This window comes from Heterodontus francisci, chromosome 6 (genome assembly GCF_036365525.1).
Source record: "Heterodontus francisci isolate sHetFra1 chromosome 6, sHetFra1.hap1, whole genome shotgun sequence".
NCBI classification, from domain to species: Eukaryota; Metazoa; Chordata; class Chondrichthyes; order Heterodontiformes; family Heterodontidae; genus Heterodontus; species Heterodontus francisci.
In genome coordinates this window covers 8,842,779-8,862,157 of record NC_090376.1, presented here as the reverse complement: position 1 = coordinate 8,862,157, position 19,379 = coordinate 8,842,779, and the positions used below count along the sequence as shown (strand labels likewise).

The window sequence follows — 19,379 nt, the reverse complement described above, 5'->3', positions numbered from 1 at the left end:
CACTATGCTGAGCAGGGAGATTCCACGGTAGTTGTTGCAGTCACCGCGGTCACCTTTGTTTTTATAGAGGGTGATGATGTTGGCATCGCGCATGTCCTGGGGTACTGCTCCCTCGTCCCAGCACAGGCATAGCAGTTCATGTAGTGCTGAGAGTATAGCAGGCTTGGCACTCTTGATTATTTCAGGGGTAATGCTGTCCTTCCCAGGGGCTTTTCCGCTGGCTAGGGAATCAATGGCATCACTGAGTTCCGATTTGGTTGGCTGTATGTCCAGCTCATCCATGACTGGTAGAGGCTGGGCTGCATTGAGGGCAGTCTCAGTGACAGCATTCTCCCTGGAGTACAGTTCTAGGTAGTGCTCAACCCAGCGGTCCATCTGTTTGCGTTGGTCAGTGATTATGTCCCCCGATTTAGATTTGAGGGGGGTGATCTTCTTGATGGTTGGCCCAAGAGCTCTCTTCATGCCATCATACATTCCTCTGATGTTTCCGGTGTCTGAGGCCAGCTGAATATGACTGCATAGGTGTTGCCAGTAGTCGTTTGCGCAACGCCTAGCTGTTCTTTGTGCAGTACTTCTGGCTGCTTTAAGTGCTGCGGATGTTAAATCGCTGGGGGCTTTCTTGTAGTTCAAAAGTGCAATGCGCTTAGCGGCTATGACAGGTTCCAGCTCTTCATTATGAGATTGAAACCAGTCTGCATTTCTCTTCGCACTTTTGCCGTAGGTGGTCAAAGCTGACTCATAGATGGCGTCTCTGATGTGGGCCCACTTGGTCTCAGCATCCCCTGTGGGAGTGTTTTGAAGGGCTGTTACAAGTGAATTTAGAAATTTTTGTAACAGCTGTGGGTGAGAAATTCTGCTCGTGTTGATGCGCGGGTGGCCCTTCTGCTTGGAATGATGCAACTTCTTTGGTCTGAGTCTAACCTTGCTGCACACCAGGGAGTGGTCGGTGTCGCAGTCCGCACTGTGGAAGCTGCGTGTGATTTGAACACTGTTTAAGGCGGCTCGCCTTGTGACAATGAGGTCTAGCTGGTGCCAACGACGTGTTAACCAAAGATATTAAGGGATATGGAGCAAAGGGTATATGGAGTTTGATCAGCCATGATCTCTCTGAATGGCAAAACAGGCTCAAGGGGCTTAAAGGCCTCCTCCTGTTCCTATGTTGCTAAGGTTGTGTAATCGTGCAGGTTGTACCTGATCTGTAATCTTGAACCCCCCACCACCCCACCCCCCCTACACTTTAAGACCACCAATATTCACCCATTAAAACAGATTATTTGCTGAGAATCTCATTGCTGTTTGTGGGAGCTTGCTGTGTGCTGATTGGCTGCTGCATTTCCTACATTACAACAGTGACTACACTTCCAAAAAAAAAAGCACTTTGGGATGTCCTGAGGTCATGAAAGCTGCTATATAAATGTAAGTCTTTGTTTTACTTTGACAGCATTGTTTAAACATCCTTATTTTTTTTTGTTTTTGCAGTCGGGGAACCAATTACTGTTCCACAGATTGAAAACCCAAGTCAGGAGGAGGTGGATATCTATCACAAAATGTACATTTGCTCCCTTGGCAAACTATTCAACAAGTACAAAACTAAATTTGGCTACTGTGAAACAGATCGGCTGAAGGTGATTTAAAGGACCCACTTTGTAAACGTCCGTTTGACAAAGCAGAACTTTGCAGTAGTATTGTCTTTAAAGTTCCAAACCTACTTAAACCCTGCCACACATGCACTACTGAATAACAAAAGGAAACCTTTTTTAACCACAAAAAAATGTCGTCTTTGCCAAGGAATATATTTGTTAAATTCACCTGGACAATAGTTTTTAAGAAGAATTTGTCTTTTGAAATGTAATTTTGTTTTGGTAGTATTTTTTTAAAAATTGTATGCAATCTACTGACTTGCATTTAATTACTTTATGTAATGATGTTGATAATGAATGGGATTTTGTTTTCAAGCAAGATGTGGGGGGAATCTTTTAAAATGCACAAACAATGCAATGATATGTTTCCACAAAAGCCAAAGTCTCCGATTACCTGATGACTTTTTGCACCTTGATTATTATGTTGAATTTACATATCGCCCTTTGTAATTCTAATATTTAAGGGGAGAATAAGGAAGAGTTTGTTATTTTTGTGGGGAGGGGAGGAGAGAGAAATAGCTGGGTACACTTGGTATTAAAATGATGTTTAGCATCATGGCCTGATAATTGTGTAATGAGTCTGATAAATTCTACCACTGTCCCAAAGTAATGGGACTTTAGACTGGAATCTCTTGGGCATCTAGAAACAAGCACATTGATAAATTGAGGCCAGGACAGAGGGATTGTAAATGGGGAAGAAAAAGCCAGAATTAAGCTGTGGATGTGTTGAGTCCACCATATCGGTCGCAGTGCACTAGAGAACAAAAAAAACACTATGCTAATTCACTACTGTCATGTGACGCCCTTAATTCACCAAATGCGAGTTGCTGCTGTCACCAGCCACTCTCGTCGTGAGCACCTTCCATTTTGTACAAACAGCAGGAGATGCTGCAGTCCTGTGCAATTGCATGAGGCCTGAGTCAGTGTGAAAGGCACAACTAATGCAATGGTTACATCTGAGCACCAATCCTTTACTTGCCTACATTACATCTTGCGAGTGCACCCTTTGCGCCATCGATCCAGTGCGACACTGGATTAAATAGGGCAGCACTCACTGTTGTTAAGCAAAATGTAGGGGATTCCCACCCCTAAAGCTGAACGCCTTTACACTGGTTGAGCATAGAGTGCGTCCTATGTTTAGATAATGCCTTTATGATGTCACAAAGTCGAGGTGAACTAAAAGCAGCCTGCATTTGGAAGGACGCAATCTATGTTCGAAGGCTAGATATCGTCATGGTGAAAATGGGGCACAGGACAGAGAGAGAACGAACATTTTAAGTCCTAAGGAGGGAGGGGGAGAGAGACAGAGCACAGCTTCCTACTCTTAGGGACGAAATGTAATAGAACAAGCCAATCTATTCAAATTACACTACAGAGCTGTCAGAACTAATTCAGTAAAGTGCAAATGGAGAAGCGTTCACACTTTTAAACCTACTTTTATGAAAAATTGTTTACATCCAGCCATTTAAATCAAAGCTGTATAATATGGGCTTTCTTATGCTTTTTAAATGAACTGTTAATCAGTTTTGAATGTTTCCGGCATTTGATTACTATTTCGTAGTGCCAATGTTCAAAGAGCTGCTGTATTTTTCTTTGATTCGCCTCCCTCTCTTCCTCTCCTATCTACTGCACCCCTCCACAGTAACAGCACAAGTGCAAGAAATACATTTTTGTACAAACTTGTGGAGTTAAAGTAAAACTATTTTTTAAAAAAAACAAAGCTTGTGTTATCTGGTTGTTCAGCTGGTTTGGTGTGAAGCGATTTGTGTTCACAATATTAAAAGGATTTGACAAACGCCGCAGATACTGAACCGGTCTGTACCTGCATGCAAAAAGACCTGGACGACATTCAGGCTTGGGCTGATGTGTGCTGCGAATGTTACTTTCCCTGCTGAAGTACCAATAAGAGACAGTCTCATCACCTCCCCTTGAAATTCAATGGTTTGCCATTGCTGAATCCTCCAGCATCAACATCCTGGGGCTCATCATTGACCAGAAACTGTGCCTAAAAGAGCAGGTCAGATGCTGGGTATTATGCAGTGAGTAACTCACCTCCTGACTTTACAAAGCCTGTCCACCATCTACAAGGCACAAGTCAAGAGTGTGATGCAATACTGTCTACTTGCTTGGGTGAGTGCAGCTCCAACTGCAGTCAAGAAGCTTGATGTCATCCAGGAAAAACTAACTTCCTTAACAGGCACCCCATTCACCAGTACACAGTGGCAGCAGTGTGTACCATCTCCAAGATGCACTGTAGTAACTCGCCAAGGCTTCTTCAACAACACCTTCCAAACTCGTAGCCTCTACCACCTAGAAAGGCACGAGCAGCATATGCATGGAAACGCCACGACCCTCCCCCGCCCATCTTCCCCTCCAAGTCACACACCATCCTGACTTGCAACTGTATTGCCTGCCGTTCCTTCAGTGTCGGTGGGTCAAATTCTTGGAACTCCCGAACAGCACTGTGGGTGTACCTACAAAACATGGACTGCAGCAGTTCAAGGAGGGGCTCACAACCACCTTCTCAAGGGCAATTAGGGATGGGTAACAAATGCTGTTCTTGCCAATGATGCCCACATCCCATGAACGAATAAAAAATAGTACCTTGAATGTAGTAAAAACATCCTTGGGAAGGATATATTGGCCTTGGAGGGAGTGCAGTGTAGATGCCAAGACTCCAAAGGTTAAATTATGAAGAGAGCTTACAGAAGCTAGGGTTGTATTCCTTGGAATTTGAGGTTAAGGGGTGATTTAATTGAAGCTTTCAAGATATTAAGGGGAACTGGTAGGTTGATGCAGAGAAACTATTTCTGCTGGGTTGGGGAGACTAGAACTAGGGGATAAAAGCAAAATGCTGCAGCTGCTGGAAATCTGAAATAAAAACAAGAAATGTTGGAAATACTCAGCAGGTCTGGCAGCATCTGTGGAGAGAGAAGCGGAGTTAACGTTTCAGGTCAGTGACCCTTCTTCAGAACTGGCAAATATAGAACTTGGGGCATAGTGTAAACACTAGAACCAGACTTTTCGGGAGTGAAATTCGGAAACACTTCTACACCAATGGGTGGTAGAAGTTTGGAACTCTCTTCCATAAACAGCAATTTATGCTAGTTGCTAAAACAGATTCATAGATTTTTGTTAATCAGAAATATTAAGGAATAAGGGGTAAAGGTGGGTATTTGGAATTAGGTTGCAGATCAGCCATGATCTCACTTAATGGCAGAACAAGCTCGAGGGGCTGAATGGCCTCCTATGATTCTATGTTCCTATCCCTAGCTGCTTCGTTGGAGCATTATCAGCCAAAATTTGACACCGAGCCTCGTAAGGAGATGAAAGGTCATCGATCTGAAATGTTAACTCTGGTTCTCTCTCAACAGATGTTGCCAAACCTGCTGAATGTTTCTAGCATTTTCTGTTTTTGTTAAGCAGGTATTAATGCTCCTTCGAGCAGAGAAGGTTATGAGGTGACCTAATTTCAAAATGGTGAGTGGTTTTCGAGGGTAGTTAGAGAAAAATTGTTCCCTCTAATGAGTAGCAAAAGATTTAGACAGGAGATGAAGAGAATTTTTTTTTACTCAGTCATCAGGATCTGGAACACTCGACCTGACATGGTGGCACAAGCAGATTCCGTAAATATTTTTAAGGAAGAATTGAACAGGTATTTAAGGATGAGAAACTTACAGGGTTATGGACAAAAAGCAGGGATGTGGGACTAAACACGACTGTCCTATCAAGGAGCCAGCAGAGGCACACCAGGCTGAATGGCCTCGTTCAGTGTTGTAAGTTTCTATCATTAGGACATATTTTAAGGAGCATCTTAAAGGAGGAGAAAGAAGTAGAGAGATTTCTATAGGGTTGGTATGAGAAAAGTATTTCCTCTGGTGAGGGGCATTTGCGAAGAGGGCATGATCTTAGGACATGACATTTGGAGTGGAATTGGGAAGAACTCTTTCCACCTAAAGGGTGGTGGAAATCTGGAGCTATTCCCCAAAAAGCTGTGTACTGTGGGGGGCAGTTGGAGCTTTCACAACTGAATGGATAGCTTTTTGTTTGGTACAGAATGTTATGGGATATGGAGTAAATTGGGATAAAGAAGTTGAGGTGCAGATCAATGATGATCTAATTAAATAGTGGAGCAGGCTAGAGGAGCTGACTGGCTTTCGCCTTCTCCAAGGAGCAAGTGGCAAATGTCACAATTCCATTCACAGCAAATGGACAAACCAAGTAATACAGACTATCTTGTCCTTGCAACAGTATCAGCTAATTCGAGCTGCTGAACATGGATTCCTGAAGAGTCATGTTTGACTAATCAAACTGCATTCATGTAATTATTAGGAATGGAAGGTGTTTTATTGGTTCTTTCAAAAACCATTTGAAAAGAGCGCCACATAAGAGAGTTGAGATTTTCCTACATTAAAATACTTCAAAAAGTACTTAATTGGCTTGTGAACATCCCGAGGTTGTTAAAGGTTTTTTTAGAAATGCAAGTTCTTTCTAAGCTCATGGCATTTGGGGTGAGATGTGAGAGAACTTCAACTGAGCTGTTAACAAGAACTGCGCTCTCTCTCATTGGACCAAGACAATGCAAATTAATCCAAGCAATATTCGTTTACTCCACTTTAGCCTTCAGCTATGACCTGCTTATTTGGATATTGGGCTCAATGGAGAATGCTCTAACCTCTAAGTCAGCAGTTTTGGGTTTAAGTTCCAGTCTAGATATCAAGAACACAATTCTAGGCTGACGCTCCCAGAGTAGTACTGAGGGAGTGCTGCACTGCTGGCAATGCAAACTCTCAGGTGAGATATTAAACTGTGGCCCAGTCTGTCCTCTTAAGTGGATGTAAAAGATTAAATTTTTGAAGAAGAAGCAGGGGAGTTTTCTCCTTGCCCAATACTTATCCCTCAACCAATATAGCTAAAACTGATTAACTAGTTGTTATCACGTTGCTGTTTGTGGGAGCTTGCTGTGTCCAAATTGGCTGCCATGTTTTCTACATCACAATAGTCACTACAGTTCAAAACAATACTTCATTGGCTGTGAAGCACTTTATGACGCTCTTTGGTGGTGGTTGAAAAGTGCTATATAAATGCAATGATATAAAAGCAAAATGCTGCAGATGCTGGAAATCTGAGATAAAACAAAAAATGCTGGAAATACTCAGCAGGTCTGGCAGCATCTGTGGCGAGAGAAGCAGAGTTAACGTTGAAGGTCAGTGATCTGTAATGTAATGAAGAGTTGGAACCTGTCATAGCCGCTAAGCGCATTGCACTGTTGAACTACAAGAAAGCCCCCAGCGATTTAACATCCGCAGCACTTAAAGCAGCCAGAAGCACTGCACAAAGAACAGCCAGGTGCTACGCAAACTACTACTGGCAACGCCTATGCAGTCATATTCAGCTGGCCTCAGACACCGGAAACATCAGAGGAATGTATGATGGCATTAAGAGAGCTCTTGGACCAACCATCAAGAAGATCGCCCTCCTCAAATCTAAATCAGGGGACAAAATCACTGACCAACGCAAACAAATGGACCGCTGGGTTGAGCACTACCTAGAACTGTACTCCAGGGAGAATGTTGTCACTGAGACTGCCCTCAATGCAGCCCAGCCTTTACCAGTCATGGATGAGCTGGACGTACAGCCAACCAAATCGGAACTCAGTGATGCCATTGATTCTCTAGCCAGCGGAAAAGCCCCTGGGAAGGACAGCACTACCCCTGAAATAATCAAGAGTGCCAAGCCTGCTATACTCTCAGCACTACATGAACTGCTATGCCTGTGCTGGGATGAGGGAGCAGTACCTCAGGACATGCGCGATGCCAATATCATCACCCTCTATAAGTACAAGGGTGACCGCGGTGACTGCAACAACTACCGTGGAATCTCCCTGCTCAGCATAGTGGGGAAAGTCTTTGCTCGAGTCGCTTTAAACAGGCTCCAGAAGCTGGCCGAGCGCGTCTACCCTGAGGCACAGTGTGGCTTTCGTGCAGAGAGATCGACCGTTGACATGCTGTTCTCCCTTCGTCAGATACAGGAGAAATGCCGCGAACAACAGATGCCCCTCTACATTGCTTTCATTGATCTCACCAAAGCCTTTGACCTTGTCAGCAGACGTGGTCTCTTCAGACTACTAGAAAAGATTGGAAGTCCACCAAAGTTACTAAGTATCATCACCTCATTCCATGACAATATTAAAGGCACAATTCAACATGGTGGCTCCTCATCAGACCCCTTTCCTATCCTGAGTGGCGTGAAACAGGGCTGTGTTCTCGCACCCACACTTTTTGGGATTTTCTTCTCCCTGCTGCTTTCACATGCGTTCAAGTCCTCTGAAGAAGGAATTTTCCTCCACACACGATCAGGTGGCAGGTTGTTCAACCTTGCCCGCCTAAGAGCGAAGTCCAAAGTATGGAAAGTTCTCATCAGGGAACTCCTCTTTGCTGACGATGCTGCTTTAACATCTCACACTGAAGAGTGTCTGCAGAGTCTCATCGACTGCCTGCAATGAATTTGGCCTAACCATCAGCCTCAAGAAAACGAACATCATGGGGCAGGACGTCAGAAATGCTCCATCCATCAATATTGGCGACCACGCTCTGGAAGTGGTTCAAGAGTTCACCTACCTAGGCTCAACTATCACCAGTAACCTGTCTCTAGATGCAGAAATCAACAAGCGCATGGGTAAGGCTTCCACTGCTATGTCCAGACTGGCCAAGAGAGTGTGGGAAAATGGCGCACTGACACGGAACACAAAAGTCCGAGTGTATCAGGCCTGTGTCCTCAGTACCATGCTCTATGACAGCGAGGCCTGGACAACGTATGTCAGCCAAGAGCGATGTCTCAATTCATTCCATCTTCGCTGCCTCCGGAGAATACTTGGCATCAGGTGGCAAGACCGTATCTCCAACACAGAAGTCCTCGAGGCGGCCAACATCCCCAGCTTATACACACTACTGAGTCAGCGGCGCTTGAGATGGCTTGGCCATGTGAGCCGCATGGAAGATGGCAGGATCCCCAAAGACACATTGTACAGCGAGCTCGCCACTGGTATCAGACCCACCGGCCGTCCATGTCTCCGCTTTAAAGACGTCTGCAAATGCGACATGAAGTCCTGTGACATTGATCACAAGTCGTGGGAGTCAGTTGCCAGCGTTCGCCAGAGCTGGCGGGCAGCCATATAGACGGGGCTAAAGTGTGGCGAGTCGAAGAGACTTAGCAGTTGGCAGGAAAAAAGACAGAGGCGCAAGGGGAGAGCCAACTGTGTAACAGCTCCGACAAACAAATTTCTCTGCAGCACCTGTGGAAGAGCCTGTCACTCTAGAATGGGCCTTTATAGCCACTCCAGGCGCTGCTCCACACACCACTGACCACCTCCAGGCGCTTACCCATTGTCTCTCGAGATAAGGAGGCCAAAGATATAAATGCAAGATCTTTCTACTTGGCATATAATAACAGCTGCAAAGTGCCTATCCGAAAAGAAGTGCTTTTCAGCAGTGCTACTATATCAATACATAGAATGAAATATTCATTCCCATCTCCTCTGTGTCAGCTCTTTGAAAGAACGATTCAATTAGTCCCACCTCCCTGCCCTTGTCCCACAGCCCTTTAAGTTTTGCTTTCTGTTTAAAGGTGTTATGTGTTGATTACACCACTAGATGATGCCACAGTCATTCTCCTTCCTCAGTGACTTTGTCTGGCTCTGACTTATTCCATGAGGATTCCAACTGTAGTTTCACCTATGATATTTTGAATCCACCCAGGATTATAGATATCTCCGAGAAATACAACGTTCCTCGGACTGCTACTCTCGCTGCATCCTGAGATCCACACTCAGTGCTGTGCGCTGCCACATGTACACATTGGACGTCTCTCTCCAGAAGCACCACCTTGCCTTATCTCAGAGCTGTTCTACTCCACAGTTTCATTTCATCCTTCATCTCATCCGACGCAGTAACAAAAAACTTTTTTTCTTCCTTTCAGGTGTCAAGGAACGCAAACTCCAGCAGCTGATGGGGACTAATGCCCCTCCAGATCCTTCTTCCCCTTCACTTCCCTCTGACTCCACCCCTTCTGATCTGACCTCTTGCTGTGTATTCACTATACCCTCTGACCTCCCCCTCTCTGATGCTGAATATTCTGTACTCAGCAAAGGACTCAGTTTTATCCCCTTACGCCCCCACATCATTGAATTTCGCGCTCGGCATGACGTTGAGCTCTTCTTCCGTCGCCTCCGCCTCCGGGCTCACTTCTTTGACCAGGAGTCCTCCCCCCGACCAGCAGACCCATTCACCCGCCTCCAGCATTCTCCCTCCACCTCGAGCCCTCCCTCTGGCCTCTTACCCGCTCTTGATCTCTTCATTGCAAACTGTCAGCGAGACATTGGTCATCCCAATTTCTCTGCCCCTCACTCACTCTAACCTGTCCCCCTCTGAACTTGAGGCACTCCATGCTCTCAAGTTTAACCCTGACATTGTCATCAAGCCTGCAGACAAGGGTGGTGCTGTTGTTGTATGGCGTACCGACCTCTACCTTGTAGAGGCTCAGCGTCAACTCTCAGACACTTCTTCCTACTTCCCTCCGGACCATGAACCCACCACCGAACATCAAGCTACTGTCCACAGGACTGTCACTGACCTCATCTCCTCTGAAGATCTTCTCTCTACAGCTTCCAACCTCATAGTCCCGAAACCCTGGACAGCCCGCTTCTACCTCCTTCCCAAAATCCACAAACAGGACTGTCCCGGCAGACCCATTGTGTCAGCCTGCTCCTGCCCCACTGAACTTATTTCTTCCTATCTTGACTCTATCTTTTCTCCACTGGTCCAGTCTGTCTGTTCCCACCTACATCTGTGTCTCTTCTGATGCCCTATGTCATTTTGACAATTTCCAGTTTCCTGGTCCCAACCGCCTCCTCTTCACTATGGACGTCCAATCGCTCTACACCTCCATCCCCCACCAGGATGGTTTGAGGCCTCTCCGCTTCTTCCTTGAGCAGAGGCCCAACCAGTCCCCATCCACCACCACCCTCCTCCGCCTGGCTGAACTTGTTCTCACATTGAACAACTTCTCCTTCAACTCCACTCACTTCCTTCAAGTAAAAGGTGTACCCGCATGGGTCCTAGTTATGCCTGTCTCTTGTCTTGTTCCAGTCCTACTCAGGCCTCGTCCCCCAACTCTTGTTCCAGTACATTGATGACTGTATCGATGCCATTTCCTGCTCCCTCCCTGAACTGGAAAACTTTATCAACTTTGCTTCTAATTTCCACCTATCTCTCACCTTTACATGGTCCATCTCCAACACTTCCCTCCCCTTCCTCGATTTCTCTGTCTCCATCTCTAGGGATAGGTTGTCTACTAATATTCATTATAAGCCCACCGACTCCTACAGCTACCTCGACTACACATCTTCACACCCTGCCTCCTGTAAGGACTCCCAGTTTCTCTGTCTCTGACGCATCTGCTCTGATGATGCTACCTTCCATGACAGTGCTTCTGATATGTTTTCCTTTTTCCTCAACTGAGGATTTCCCCCCACTGTGGTTGACAGGGCCCTCAACCGTGTCCAGCCCATTTCCGCACCTCTACCCTCACCCCTTCCCCTCCCAGAACCGCAACAGGGTTCCCCTTGTCTTCACTTTCCACCCCATCAGCCTCCATATCCAAAGGATCATCCTCCGCCATTTCTGCCACCTCCAGCGTGATGCCACTACCAAAGGCATCTTCCCTTCCCTTCCCCTGTCAGCATTCCGAAGGTATCAATCCCTCCGTGACACTTTGGTCCACTTCTCCATTACCCATACCCTATCCCCTTCCCATAGCACCTTCCTCTGCAATCGCAGGAGGTGTAATACCTGCCCATCTACCTCCTCTCTCCTCACTATCCAAGGCCCCAAACACTCCTTTCAGGTGAAGGAGTGATTTACTTGTACTTCTTTCAATGTAGTATACTGTATTCGCTGCTCACAATGTGGTCTCCTCTACACTGGGGAGACCAAACGCAGACATGGTGACCGCTTTGCTGAACATCTCCGCTCAGTCCGCAAGCAGGACCCTGAGCTTCCGGTTGCTTGCCATTTCAACACTCCCCCCTGCTCTCATGCTCACATCTCTGTCCTGGGATTGCTGCAGTGTTCCAGTGAACATCAACGCAAGCTCGAGGAACAGCATCTCATCTACCGATTAGGCACACTACAGCCTGCCGGACTGAACATTGAGTTCAATAATTTCAGAGCATGACAGCCCCCCACTTTACTTTCATTTTTAGTCATTTTTAGTTATTTTTTCTTCCTTTTTTTTGCATTCCTTTTTACATTTTTTGCATTTATTTCATTTCATCTTAGTTTGTTCAGTTTGCTTACCCACTGTTTTTTTCAGGTTGTTTTTCTTCAGGTTTGCACTTGCTGATGTTCTATATTCAGTATATTCACACCTAATCTGTACTAATGCTTTGTCTTTCAAAACACCATTAACATATTGTTTGCCTTTGCTCCGTGACCTTTTGGTCAGCTATGTGGCCTGGTCCAATCTGCACCTTCTCCTTTGTTATCTCTTGCCCAACCCCCACCTCACTTGTTTATAATCTGTGACTTTTCTAATATTTCTCAGTTCCGAAGAAGGGTCACTGACCCGAAACGTTAACTCTGCTTCTCTTTCCACAGATGCTGCCAGACCTGCTGAGTGAATCCAGCATTTCTTGTTTTTGTTTCAGATTTCCAGCATCCGCAGTATTTTGCTTTTATATCATTAACATATTGTTTGCCTTTGCTCCATGACCTTTTGGTCAGCTTTCTCTTTTGTCATCTCTTGCCTCACCCCCCACTTTACTTGCTTAAAATCTTTTACATTTCTTATATCTGCCAGTTCTGAAGAAGGGTCACTGACCTGAAACGTTAACTCTGCTTCTCTCTCCACAGATGTTGCCAGACCTGCTCAGTATTTCCAGCGTTACTTGTTTTTATGTCAAACCTCAACGTTGAGTCAATGCACAACTCATTGAGAATCAGTGCACAGGTTGTAAAAGAGACTGAAATGCATAGAATGAAGTATCTCTGAATTGTGTGTGTGAGACGGTTCAGAAGTGAACTGTATGTCGATGGAAGCCAAGCCTCATTTCTGTGCCGCCAGCTTTTAACAGTCGTGAACCCAAAGGTACGTGAGTGCCGCCTGCCATTCACTTAATCCCATGCCCTCTCATTGAATCGCACCGAATGAGATGGTAATGAATGTAAAGACAGTGTTCTACATTCACAGTAAATTCAGCCCGGAGTGTCAGCCTGGCTTAAGGGCCAAAGTCTCTGGAATGGGGACTTGAATTTGTGACTTTGTGAGCCAGAGCCAAGAGTGGTACCCACTGAATCACGGCTGAGATCTTCAGTGTGCATGAGGTTGAACACTTCACATGAGGCGAATCCCTGAGGGTAGAGGGGGAGCAGATTTCGTAACCTCGTTCACCTCATCCCATGTTGTAAAGGATGTTGAACTTACAAACATTCACTTTTTTCACCTGCTTTATTAATTAAAATAAGGAAATCTACAAATCACAAAATAGCACATAATAACTTCAATCTCAGGGCAATCGAGAGAAATGAAAACCATCCCTTTCCTACTCTTGAGGCAGTTACAGGTGTCAGAGTGTTTAGTAATCAATCTCAGCACTTTCTACATCAGTCAAAGTTCATTCTCTTACATAAGATCCAAGATGCAAGATATCATAGAGTCAAGGTGTCTTGACAAGACTTCATTTTACTAGTGATAGTACCTCACGAGGGACTAGAACAGATATTTTGAGTAAGTGTTCTCCTGGAAAATGAGCAGACTGTGAATTATGGACATTCACACACTCTCCCCTGCCTCATTCCGCCATCACCTGATATGCATCCGATGGTGCAAATCTCTGCAGGAGGGCGAAATTGTAACATTTACCCCCTACAAGCCAATGTTGTACTATAACGTGTGCAAACTAAAGAATATTTCCCTCACCTATTTCCATTATAGTAGCATTCACTCACTTAATAAAAGAGGACATCAATAAAGAGGAGTATAAAACACTCCTCTCAATTGACCAGGGTTTGGAAGAACCCTTCATGGTTCCCTTGTTGACATAGTATTTACAGCGCAGAAACAGGCCATTCGGTCCAACGGGTCCATGCTAGTGCTTCTGCACCATACGAGCCTCCTCCCACCCTTCTTCATCTAACCCCATCAACATATCCTTCCACTCCTTTCTCCCTAATGTGCTTATCAAGGTTTCCTTTATATGTATCTATACTATTTGCCTCAAGCACTCCCTGTGTTAGTGAGTTCCACATTTTCATCACTCTCTGGGTAAAGACGTTCCTCCTGAATTCCCTATTGGATTTATTAATGACTATCTTATATAGAAACATGGAACACAGATAAATAGGAGCAGGAGTAGGCCATTCGGCCCTTCGAGCCTGCACCGCCATTCAATATGATCATGGCTGATCATCCAAACTCAGCACCCTGTTCCCGCTTTCTCCCTGTATCCCTTTAGCCCTAAGAACTCTTTCTTGAATATATTTAATGATTTGGCCTTGACTGCTTTCTGTGGTAGAGAATTCCACAGGTTCACCACTCTCTGGGTGAAGAAATCCCTCCTCATCTCAGTCCTAAATGGCTTACCCCTTATCCTTAGACTGTGACCCCTGGTCCTGGACTCTCCTGCCATCGGGAACATCCTTCCTGCATTTAGTCTGTCCAGTCCTGTTAGGATTTTGTAGGTTTCTATGCGATCCCCTCTCATTTCTTCTAAACTCTTGCGAATACAAGCCTAATCGACCCAATATTGTTGGCCTCTGGTTCTGGTCTCCCCAACAAGTGGAAACAGCTTCTCTACGTCTACCCTACCGAACCCCACTATAATCTTAATGACCTTGATCAGGTCAGCCCTCAGTCTTCTCTTTTCTAAAGAAGAGTCCCAGCCTGCTTAATCATTCCTGATAGATATCTAAACTCCCAGCTCTGGTACCATCCTATTTGATCAACAAAGTTGATTCAAGGGGTGAATAAATTGATTGCGTGATCCCAGGAGGGAGCTGTGTTTGAAGAGATTCTAGTTGGAGAGTGAGCTACAACAGTGTGGCACCAATAAGCCAAACTATCCTTGTCGCTAAAAGTGCAGCTAATTTGCATTTGAAACGGACCGGGATGAACAAAACATAAAACGTAATCTGCATTTAGACCCATCCCTGAAAATCATAAAAAATGAATATAGGAATTGATGGAGGGAAAAACAGCCAAGGTCCATCTAGTTGACCTCCTACCATCCGGCTGGTCACATGATACGATAATGGAGTTGTTGACTTATCACAGAAATCAATCTCCTATTGATTTGTCTACAACAGACCCATAGTTTTGATTAAATCAGGAATGGACTAAGAATCAACCTTGGTCAAGATTGTGCATCTGGTGTTATATTCCCAATGGAAGAAAATATTACAGAGTATTTACAGAACAGAAACAAGCCATTTGGCACAATAGATCCAGGTCAGTGGTTCTGCTCCACACTTAGCCAAGTGGCTTCTCTAAACTTGAACTGAAGTACTTGCAGTGACGTGATTTTAATACTTAAAGTATCAGTAACCCTTCCAACAAAGTATATTTATATGGTGCCTTTAATGAAATAAAATGCCTCAAGACACTTCACAGGAGTGCTGCAAAACACCGAGCCACGTAAGGAGATATTAGGTCAGATGACCAAAAGCTTGGCCAAACAAGTAGATTTTAAGGAGTCTATCGGAGGTGGAGAGGCAGAGAGGTGGAGGGAGGTTATTCCAGAGCTTAGGGTCTAGACAACTGAAGGCTATTGGTGGAGCAATTAAAATCGGGATGCTCAAGGGGTCAGAATTAGAGGAGCGCAGAGATCTCGGACAGCTGTGGGGCTGAAGGAGATTACAGAGATAGGGAGGGGCGAGACCATGGAGGGATTTGAAAATAAGGATGAGAATTTTAAAATCAAGATGTTGCTTGACTGGGAGTCAATGTAGTCAATGAGCACAGAGGTGATAGGTGAAGAGACTTGGTGTTAGTATGGATACAGACAGTAGCATTTTGGATGACATCCAGTTTACAGAGGGTAGAATGTGGGAGACCACCCTGGAATGCATTGGAATAGTCAAGTCTAGAGGTAACAAAGGAATCAATGAGGTTTCAGCAGCAGATGAGCTGAGGCAAGGGCGAAGTTACGGAAGTAGAAATAGATGGTCTTAGTGATGGCAAGGATATGTGGTCCAAGAAAAAATTATATTTTGAGTTGAAAGACAGATGTATAGTAAGACTGTGAATGCTGTCAGATACACCAAATATTTGGGAGGGTGGGGGTGGGGGTTGGTCCTAACCCCCAAGATCCCTGTCTAGAAAATAACTCTTGATCTTTAAACACTTGCAAGCCCCTTTTAAAGCTTTTTGTATATTTTAGTTTTGTATCATGATTGATGAAACATTGGATCTATCTGAAGCCTGCGTCCCGTTGCACTTTCAATGCAATTGTTTGTTTCTGGGTGTCATACTAACTCCAGTATTGAACTGTCAGCGTTTCGAGGGGGTCGTGCCAGATTTTGCTTGTTTTCTAGGATAACATGCATGGCTGGTGCTCGTGCTGGCCACACTCAGCTTAAGCTGTGATGCTCATCCACATCACTCCTCTATCTAATGTCATAGTCAGGCATGTAACTGTCACTTTATAGACATATCAGTCCAATTCATTTGGTGCTGATTCAAGACTGCCTCTAGCCAGGGACAGCCGGCTATTCTGGCAGTTCTGGACAAATGTGAGGAACCATGGAGATCAAAGTTCATCTTGCCTCCTGTTCGTGAACTTTAGCCTTCCAGTTGGTGTTGACTTTCTCCAGTAGGCTCCGTGTGCTCTGCCTGAATCTCTTATAGGTGAAGTAGAAGAGAATGGGGTCCAGGACACTGTTCATGCTGGCGAGGGGCCTTGTGGCCTTGTAGGCCCGGGCAAAACTTTGCAGCGTCTCGCAGCCGATGGATTTCTGAGTACGGACAATGAGGTACATGGTCTTGGTCAGGTGAAAAGGCAGGAAGCTGATGATGAAAACAGCGGCCACAATGACAACCATCCGCAAGGCCTTGCTCTTCTTCCGTTGGATGGCGAGGCCCAGCCCCTCGTCTGGCTTGTAGAGAACTATCGCCATGGCGCAGTAGCACATCAGCAGCCCGGCGAACGGGACTGCGAACCCCACCACAGTCAGGACAATCCCATAGGGGAAGTAATAAAGGGAAAAATCTGGGCTGCTCAGGTCGTAGCACACTGTCCTGTTTCGCTGGACGCCGGTGGAGGCGAATTTCCAGGTGGGAGCGCATTCCACTATCACGAATGCCCAAATCAGGCTGCAGACCATCCAGGCAAACCTGGGGCCCCGCTTCTTATGCCATGTGCTTAGAGGGTAGCAGATGCCAATGTAACGTTGCAAGCTGATACAGGTGAGGAACAGGATGCTCCCATGCAGATTGGCGTAGAACAAGAAACGGACGGCCTTGCACATCACCTCGCCGAAGGGCCAGTAGTCCATGTGAATGTAATTGTAGATCAGAAGTGGAAGGGAGCACACATACAGGATATCAGCCATGGCTAGGTTGACCATGTAGATGGCACTTCTGGTCAGCGGCTTCTGAGAAAGCCAGACCTGTACGATGACCGTCAAGTTTAAGACCAGGCCAAGGATCAGGACCACAGTGTAGGTGACAGGCAGCAGAATGTTCTTGAATTTCTCTTGAAATGTGCAGCCTTTGGCCTCAGAACTGGACTGAGGGCCAGAGGTGGAATTATTCATGTTCCTGGCTCCCGAATTCTTCAATTTCTTTTATCACGTTCAGCCCTGCTGAAATGAAAAATCAAATTTAATTAGGAACATCAGCATCAGGAAGACACCATTCAGCCCCTCAAGCCTGTTCTGCTATTTAATGAGATCATGGTTGATCTTGGCTCCATTTCCCTTGATATCCTTACTATGGTTCTTTATAAAACCCCAATGATCTCCCATTGTCCTTAAGTCATCAAATCGCACAAATTTCATTAGTGAGGGAGGCCATTCAGCCCAACATGACTGTGCTGGTTCTGAAGTTAACTATTCGACTCCATTTTCCTGTTCTTTCCCTGGAAGCTTTGATATTCCCGTTTAAAATAGTTATCCAATTCCTTCATGGATTGATTCAACTTTAGTAGTCACTTGTGGTAATGAAAGAAGGAAAAACTTGCATTTCTATAGCGCCTTTCATGACCTCAGGATATCCCAAAGCACAAGTGAAATACTTTTGAAGTGCAGTCACTGTCATAACGTAGGAAACTCAGCAACCACTGTAAGCAACCAGCTAATTTGTATTAATGTTGGCTCGGGATTAAATATTCGCCAGGACACCGAGGAAAGAACTCAACTGCTCTTCTTCAAAAGGGAAGACATCATTAAACAAGGGATGGGGATATAAGAGTGAACAAGTCTTACTGCAATTTGTAGGGCCTTGGTGAGATCACAGCTGGAATATTGTGTACAGTTTTGGTCTCATTACCTAAGGAAGGCTATACTAACCTTGGAGGGAGTGCAACGAAGATTTACTAGACTGGTTCCTATGATGCTGGGATTGTCCTGACAGGAGATATTGAGTAGAATGGACCCATATTCCCTGGAATTTGGAAGAATAAGAGGTGATCTCTTTCAACCATATAAAATATATTAAGGGGTTTAACAGGTATACTGGGAGGATGCTTCCCCTCCTGGGGAATCTAAAACATGGGTTCTCAGAATAAAGAGTTGACCATTTAGGATGGAGATGAGGAGGAATTTCTTCACTCAAAGGGTTATGGATGTTTGGAATTCTCTATCCCAGAGAGCTGTGGATTCTCAGTCATTGAGTATATTCAAGACAGAGGTCAATAGATTTTTGGGCACTATGGGAATTAAGGGATATGAAGATAGATCGGGAAGGTGGAATTGAGGAAGATGATCAGCCATGATCTTTGTGAATAGCGGAACAGGTTCAAAGGACCGAATGGACGACCCCAGCTCCGATTGCTTATGTTCTTATGAACTGTAGTCATTATTGTAATGTAGGAATTTGAGTCAATAATGTGATAATGGTCCAGAAATCTGTTTTCAGGCATCGAGTGAGGTATAAATATTGGTTAGGACATTAGGAAGAACTCCCCTGCTTCTTGTCACCTCAGATAGTCATTCCAGTTAATTATTATTTATTTAATTATTATTATAGCTAATAATATCTACTCAAGTATTTTGACTAGTTTCACCGTTTAATACAAAGCTGATACTAATTGTATTATTATTAGGTATGTTAATAAAGGAATAATTTATGATTTCATGGTCTAACTCCCTGTTTGATGATTCACCTCTGTCCTAATATGGGTCTGGTAGTGATATAGTTAATATAATTTGGAGGAGTTCATGTCAGGCAGTTCAAACAAGAGAAGTCTAGATATCCAGTAGTTTCTTAGACGTGGATGGGTCTTTGATCCGTAGTTAATGTGAAGGGTTTAAGGTATTATCTGGTGCCCTGTTGTTAACATTCCTTTTAAGGTTTGCTGGTTCACGGAGCCCAGTGTTTTTTTTAACCACAACAGACATCACCACATACAGTGAGAACAGGTAACTCTTGACCACAAGCACTAATTCAGAGCATAAATGACATTGTATTACAGAACTAGCACCAGTTCCCAGGGATGGGCTCTGTGTTGGGAACATGTTATCATCA

The 19,379-nt window shown here is 44.8% G+C and overlaps 2 protein-coding genes across 6 annotated transcripts in view; one reads left to right on the top strand and one right to left on the bottom strand.

Moving 5' to 3' along the window:
• dgat2 (diacylglycerol O-acyltransferase 2) overlaps positions 1-3,097 on the top strand; it is a 71,113-nt gene extending 68,016 nt beyond the window's left edge. For all 3 annotated transcript variants that reach the window (XM_068033079.1, XM_068033077.1, XM_068033078.1), the window contains one exon: positions 1,480-3,097. In XM_068033079.1, the coding sequence (XP_067889180.1) occupies positions 1,480-1,634 (155 nt within the window). In that variant the 3' untranslated portion in view covers positions 1,635-3,097. The remainder of the gene's footprint in view (positions 1-1,479) is intronic.
• A 10,046-nt stretch (positions 3,098-13,143) lies between these two features.
• Positions 13,144-19,379, bottom strand: part of LOC137371119 (P2Y purinoceptor 3) — a 51,098-nt gene continuing 44,862 nt past the window's right edge. For 2 of the 3 annotated variants that reach the window (XM_068033082.1, XM_068033083.1), the window contains one exon: positions 13,144-17,494. In XM_068033082.1, the coding sequence (XP_067889183.1) occupies positions 16,451-17,449 (999 nt within the window). In that variant the 5' untranslated portion in view covers positions 17,450-17,494 and the 3' untranslated portion in view covers positions 13,144-16,450. Of the gene's footprint in view, positions 17,498-19,379 lie in introns of all 3 variants that reach the window. The other variant, XM_068033081.1, reaches the window with a different exon arrangement.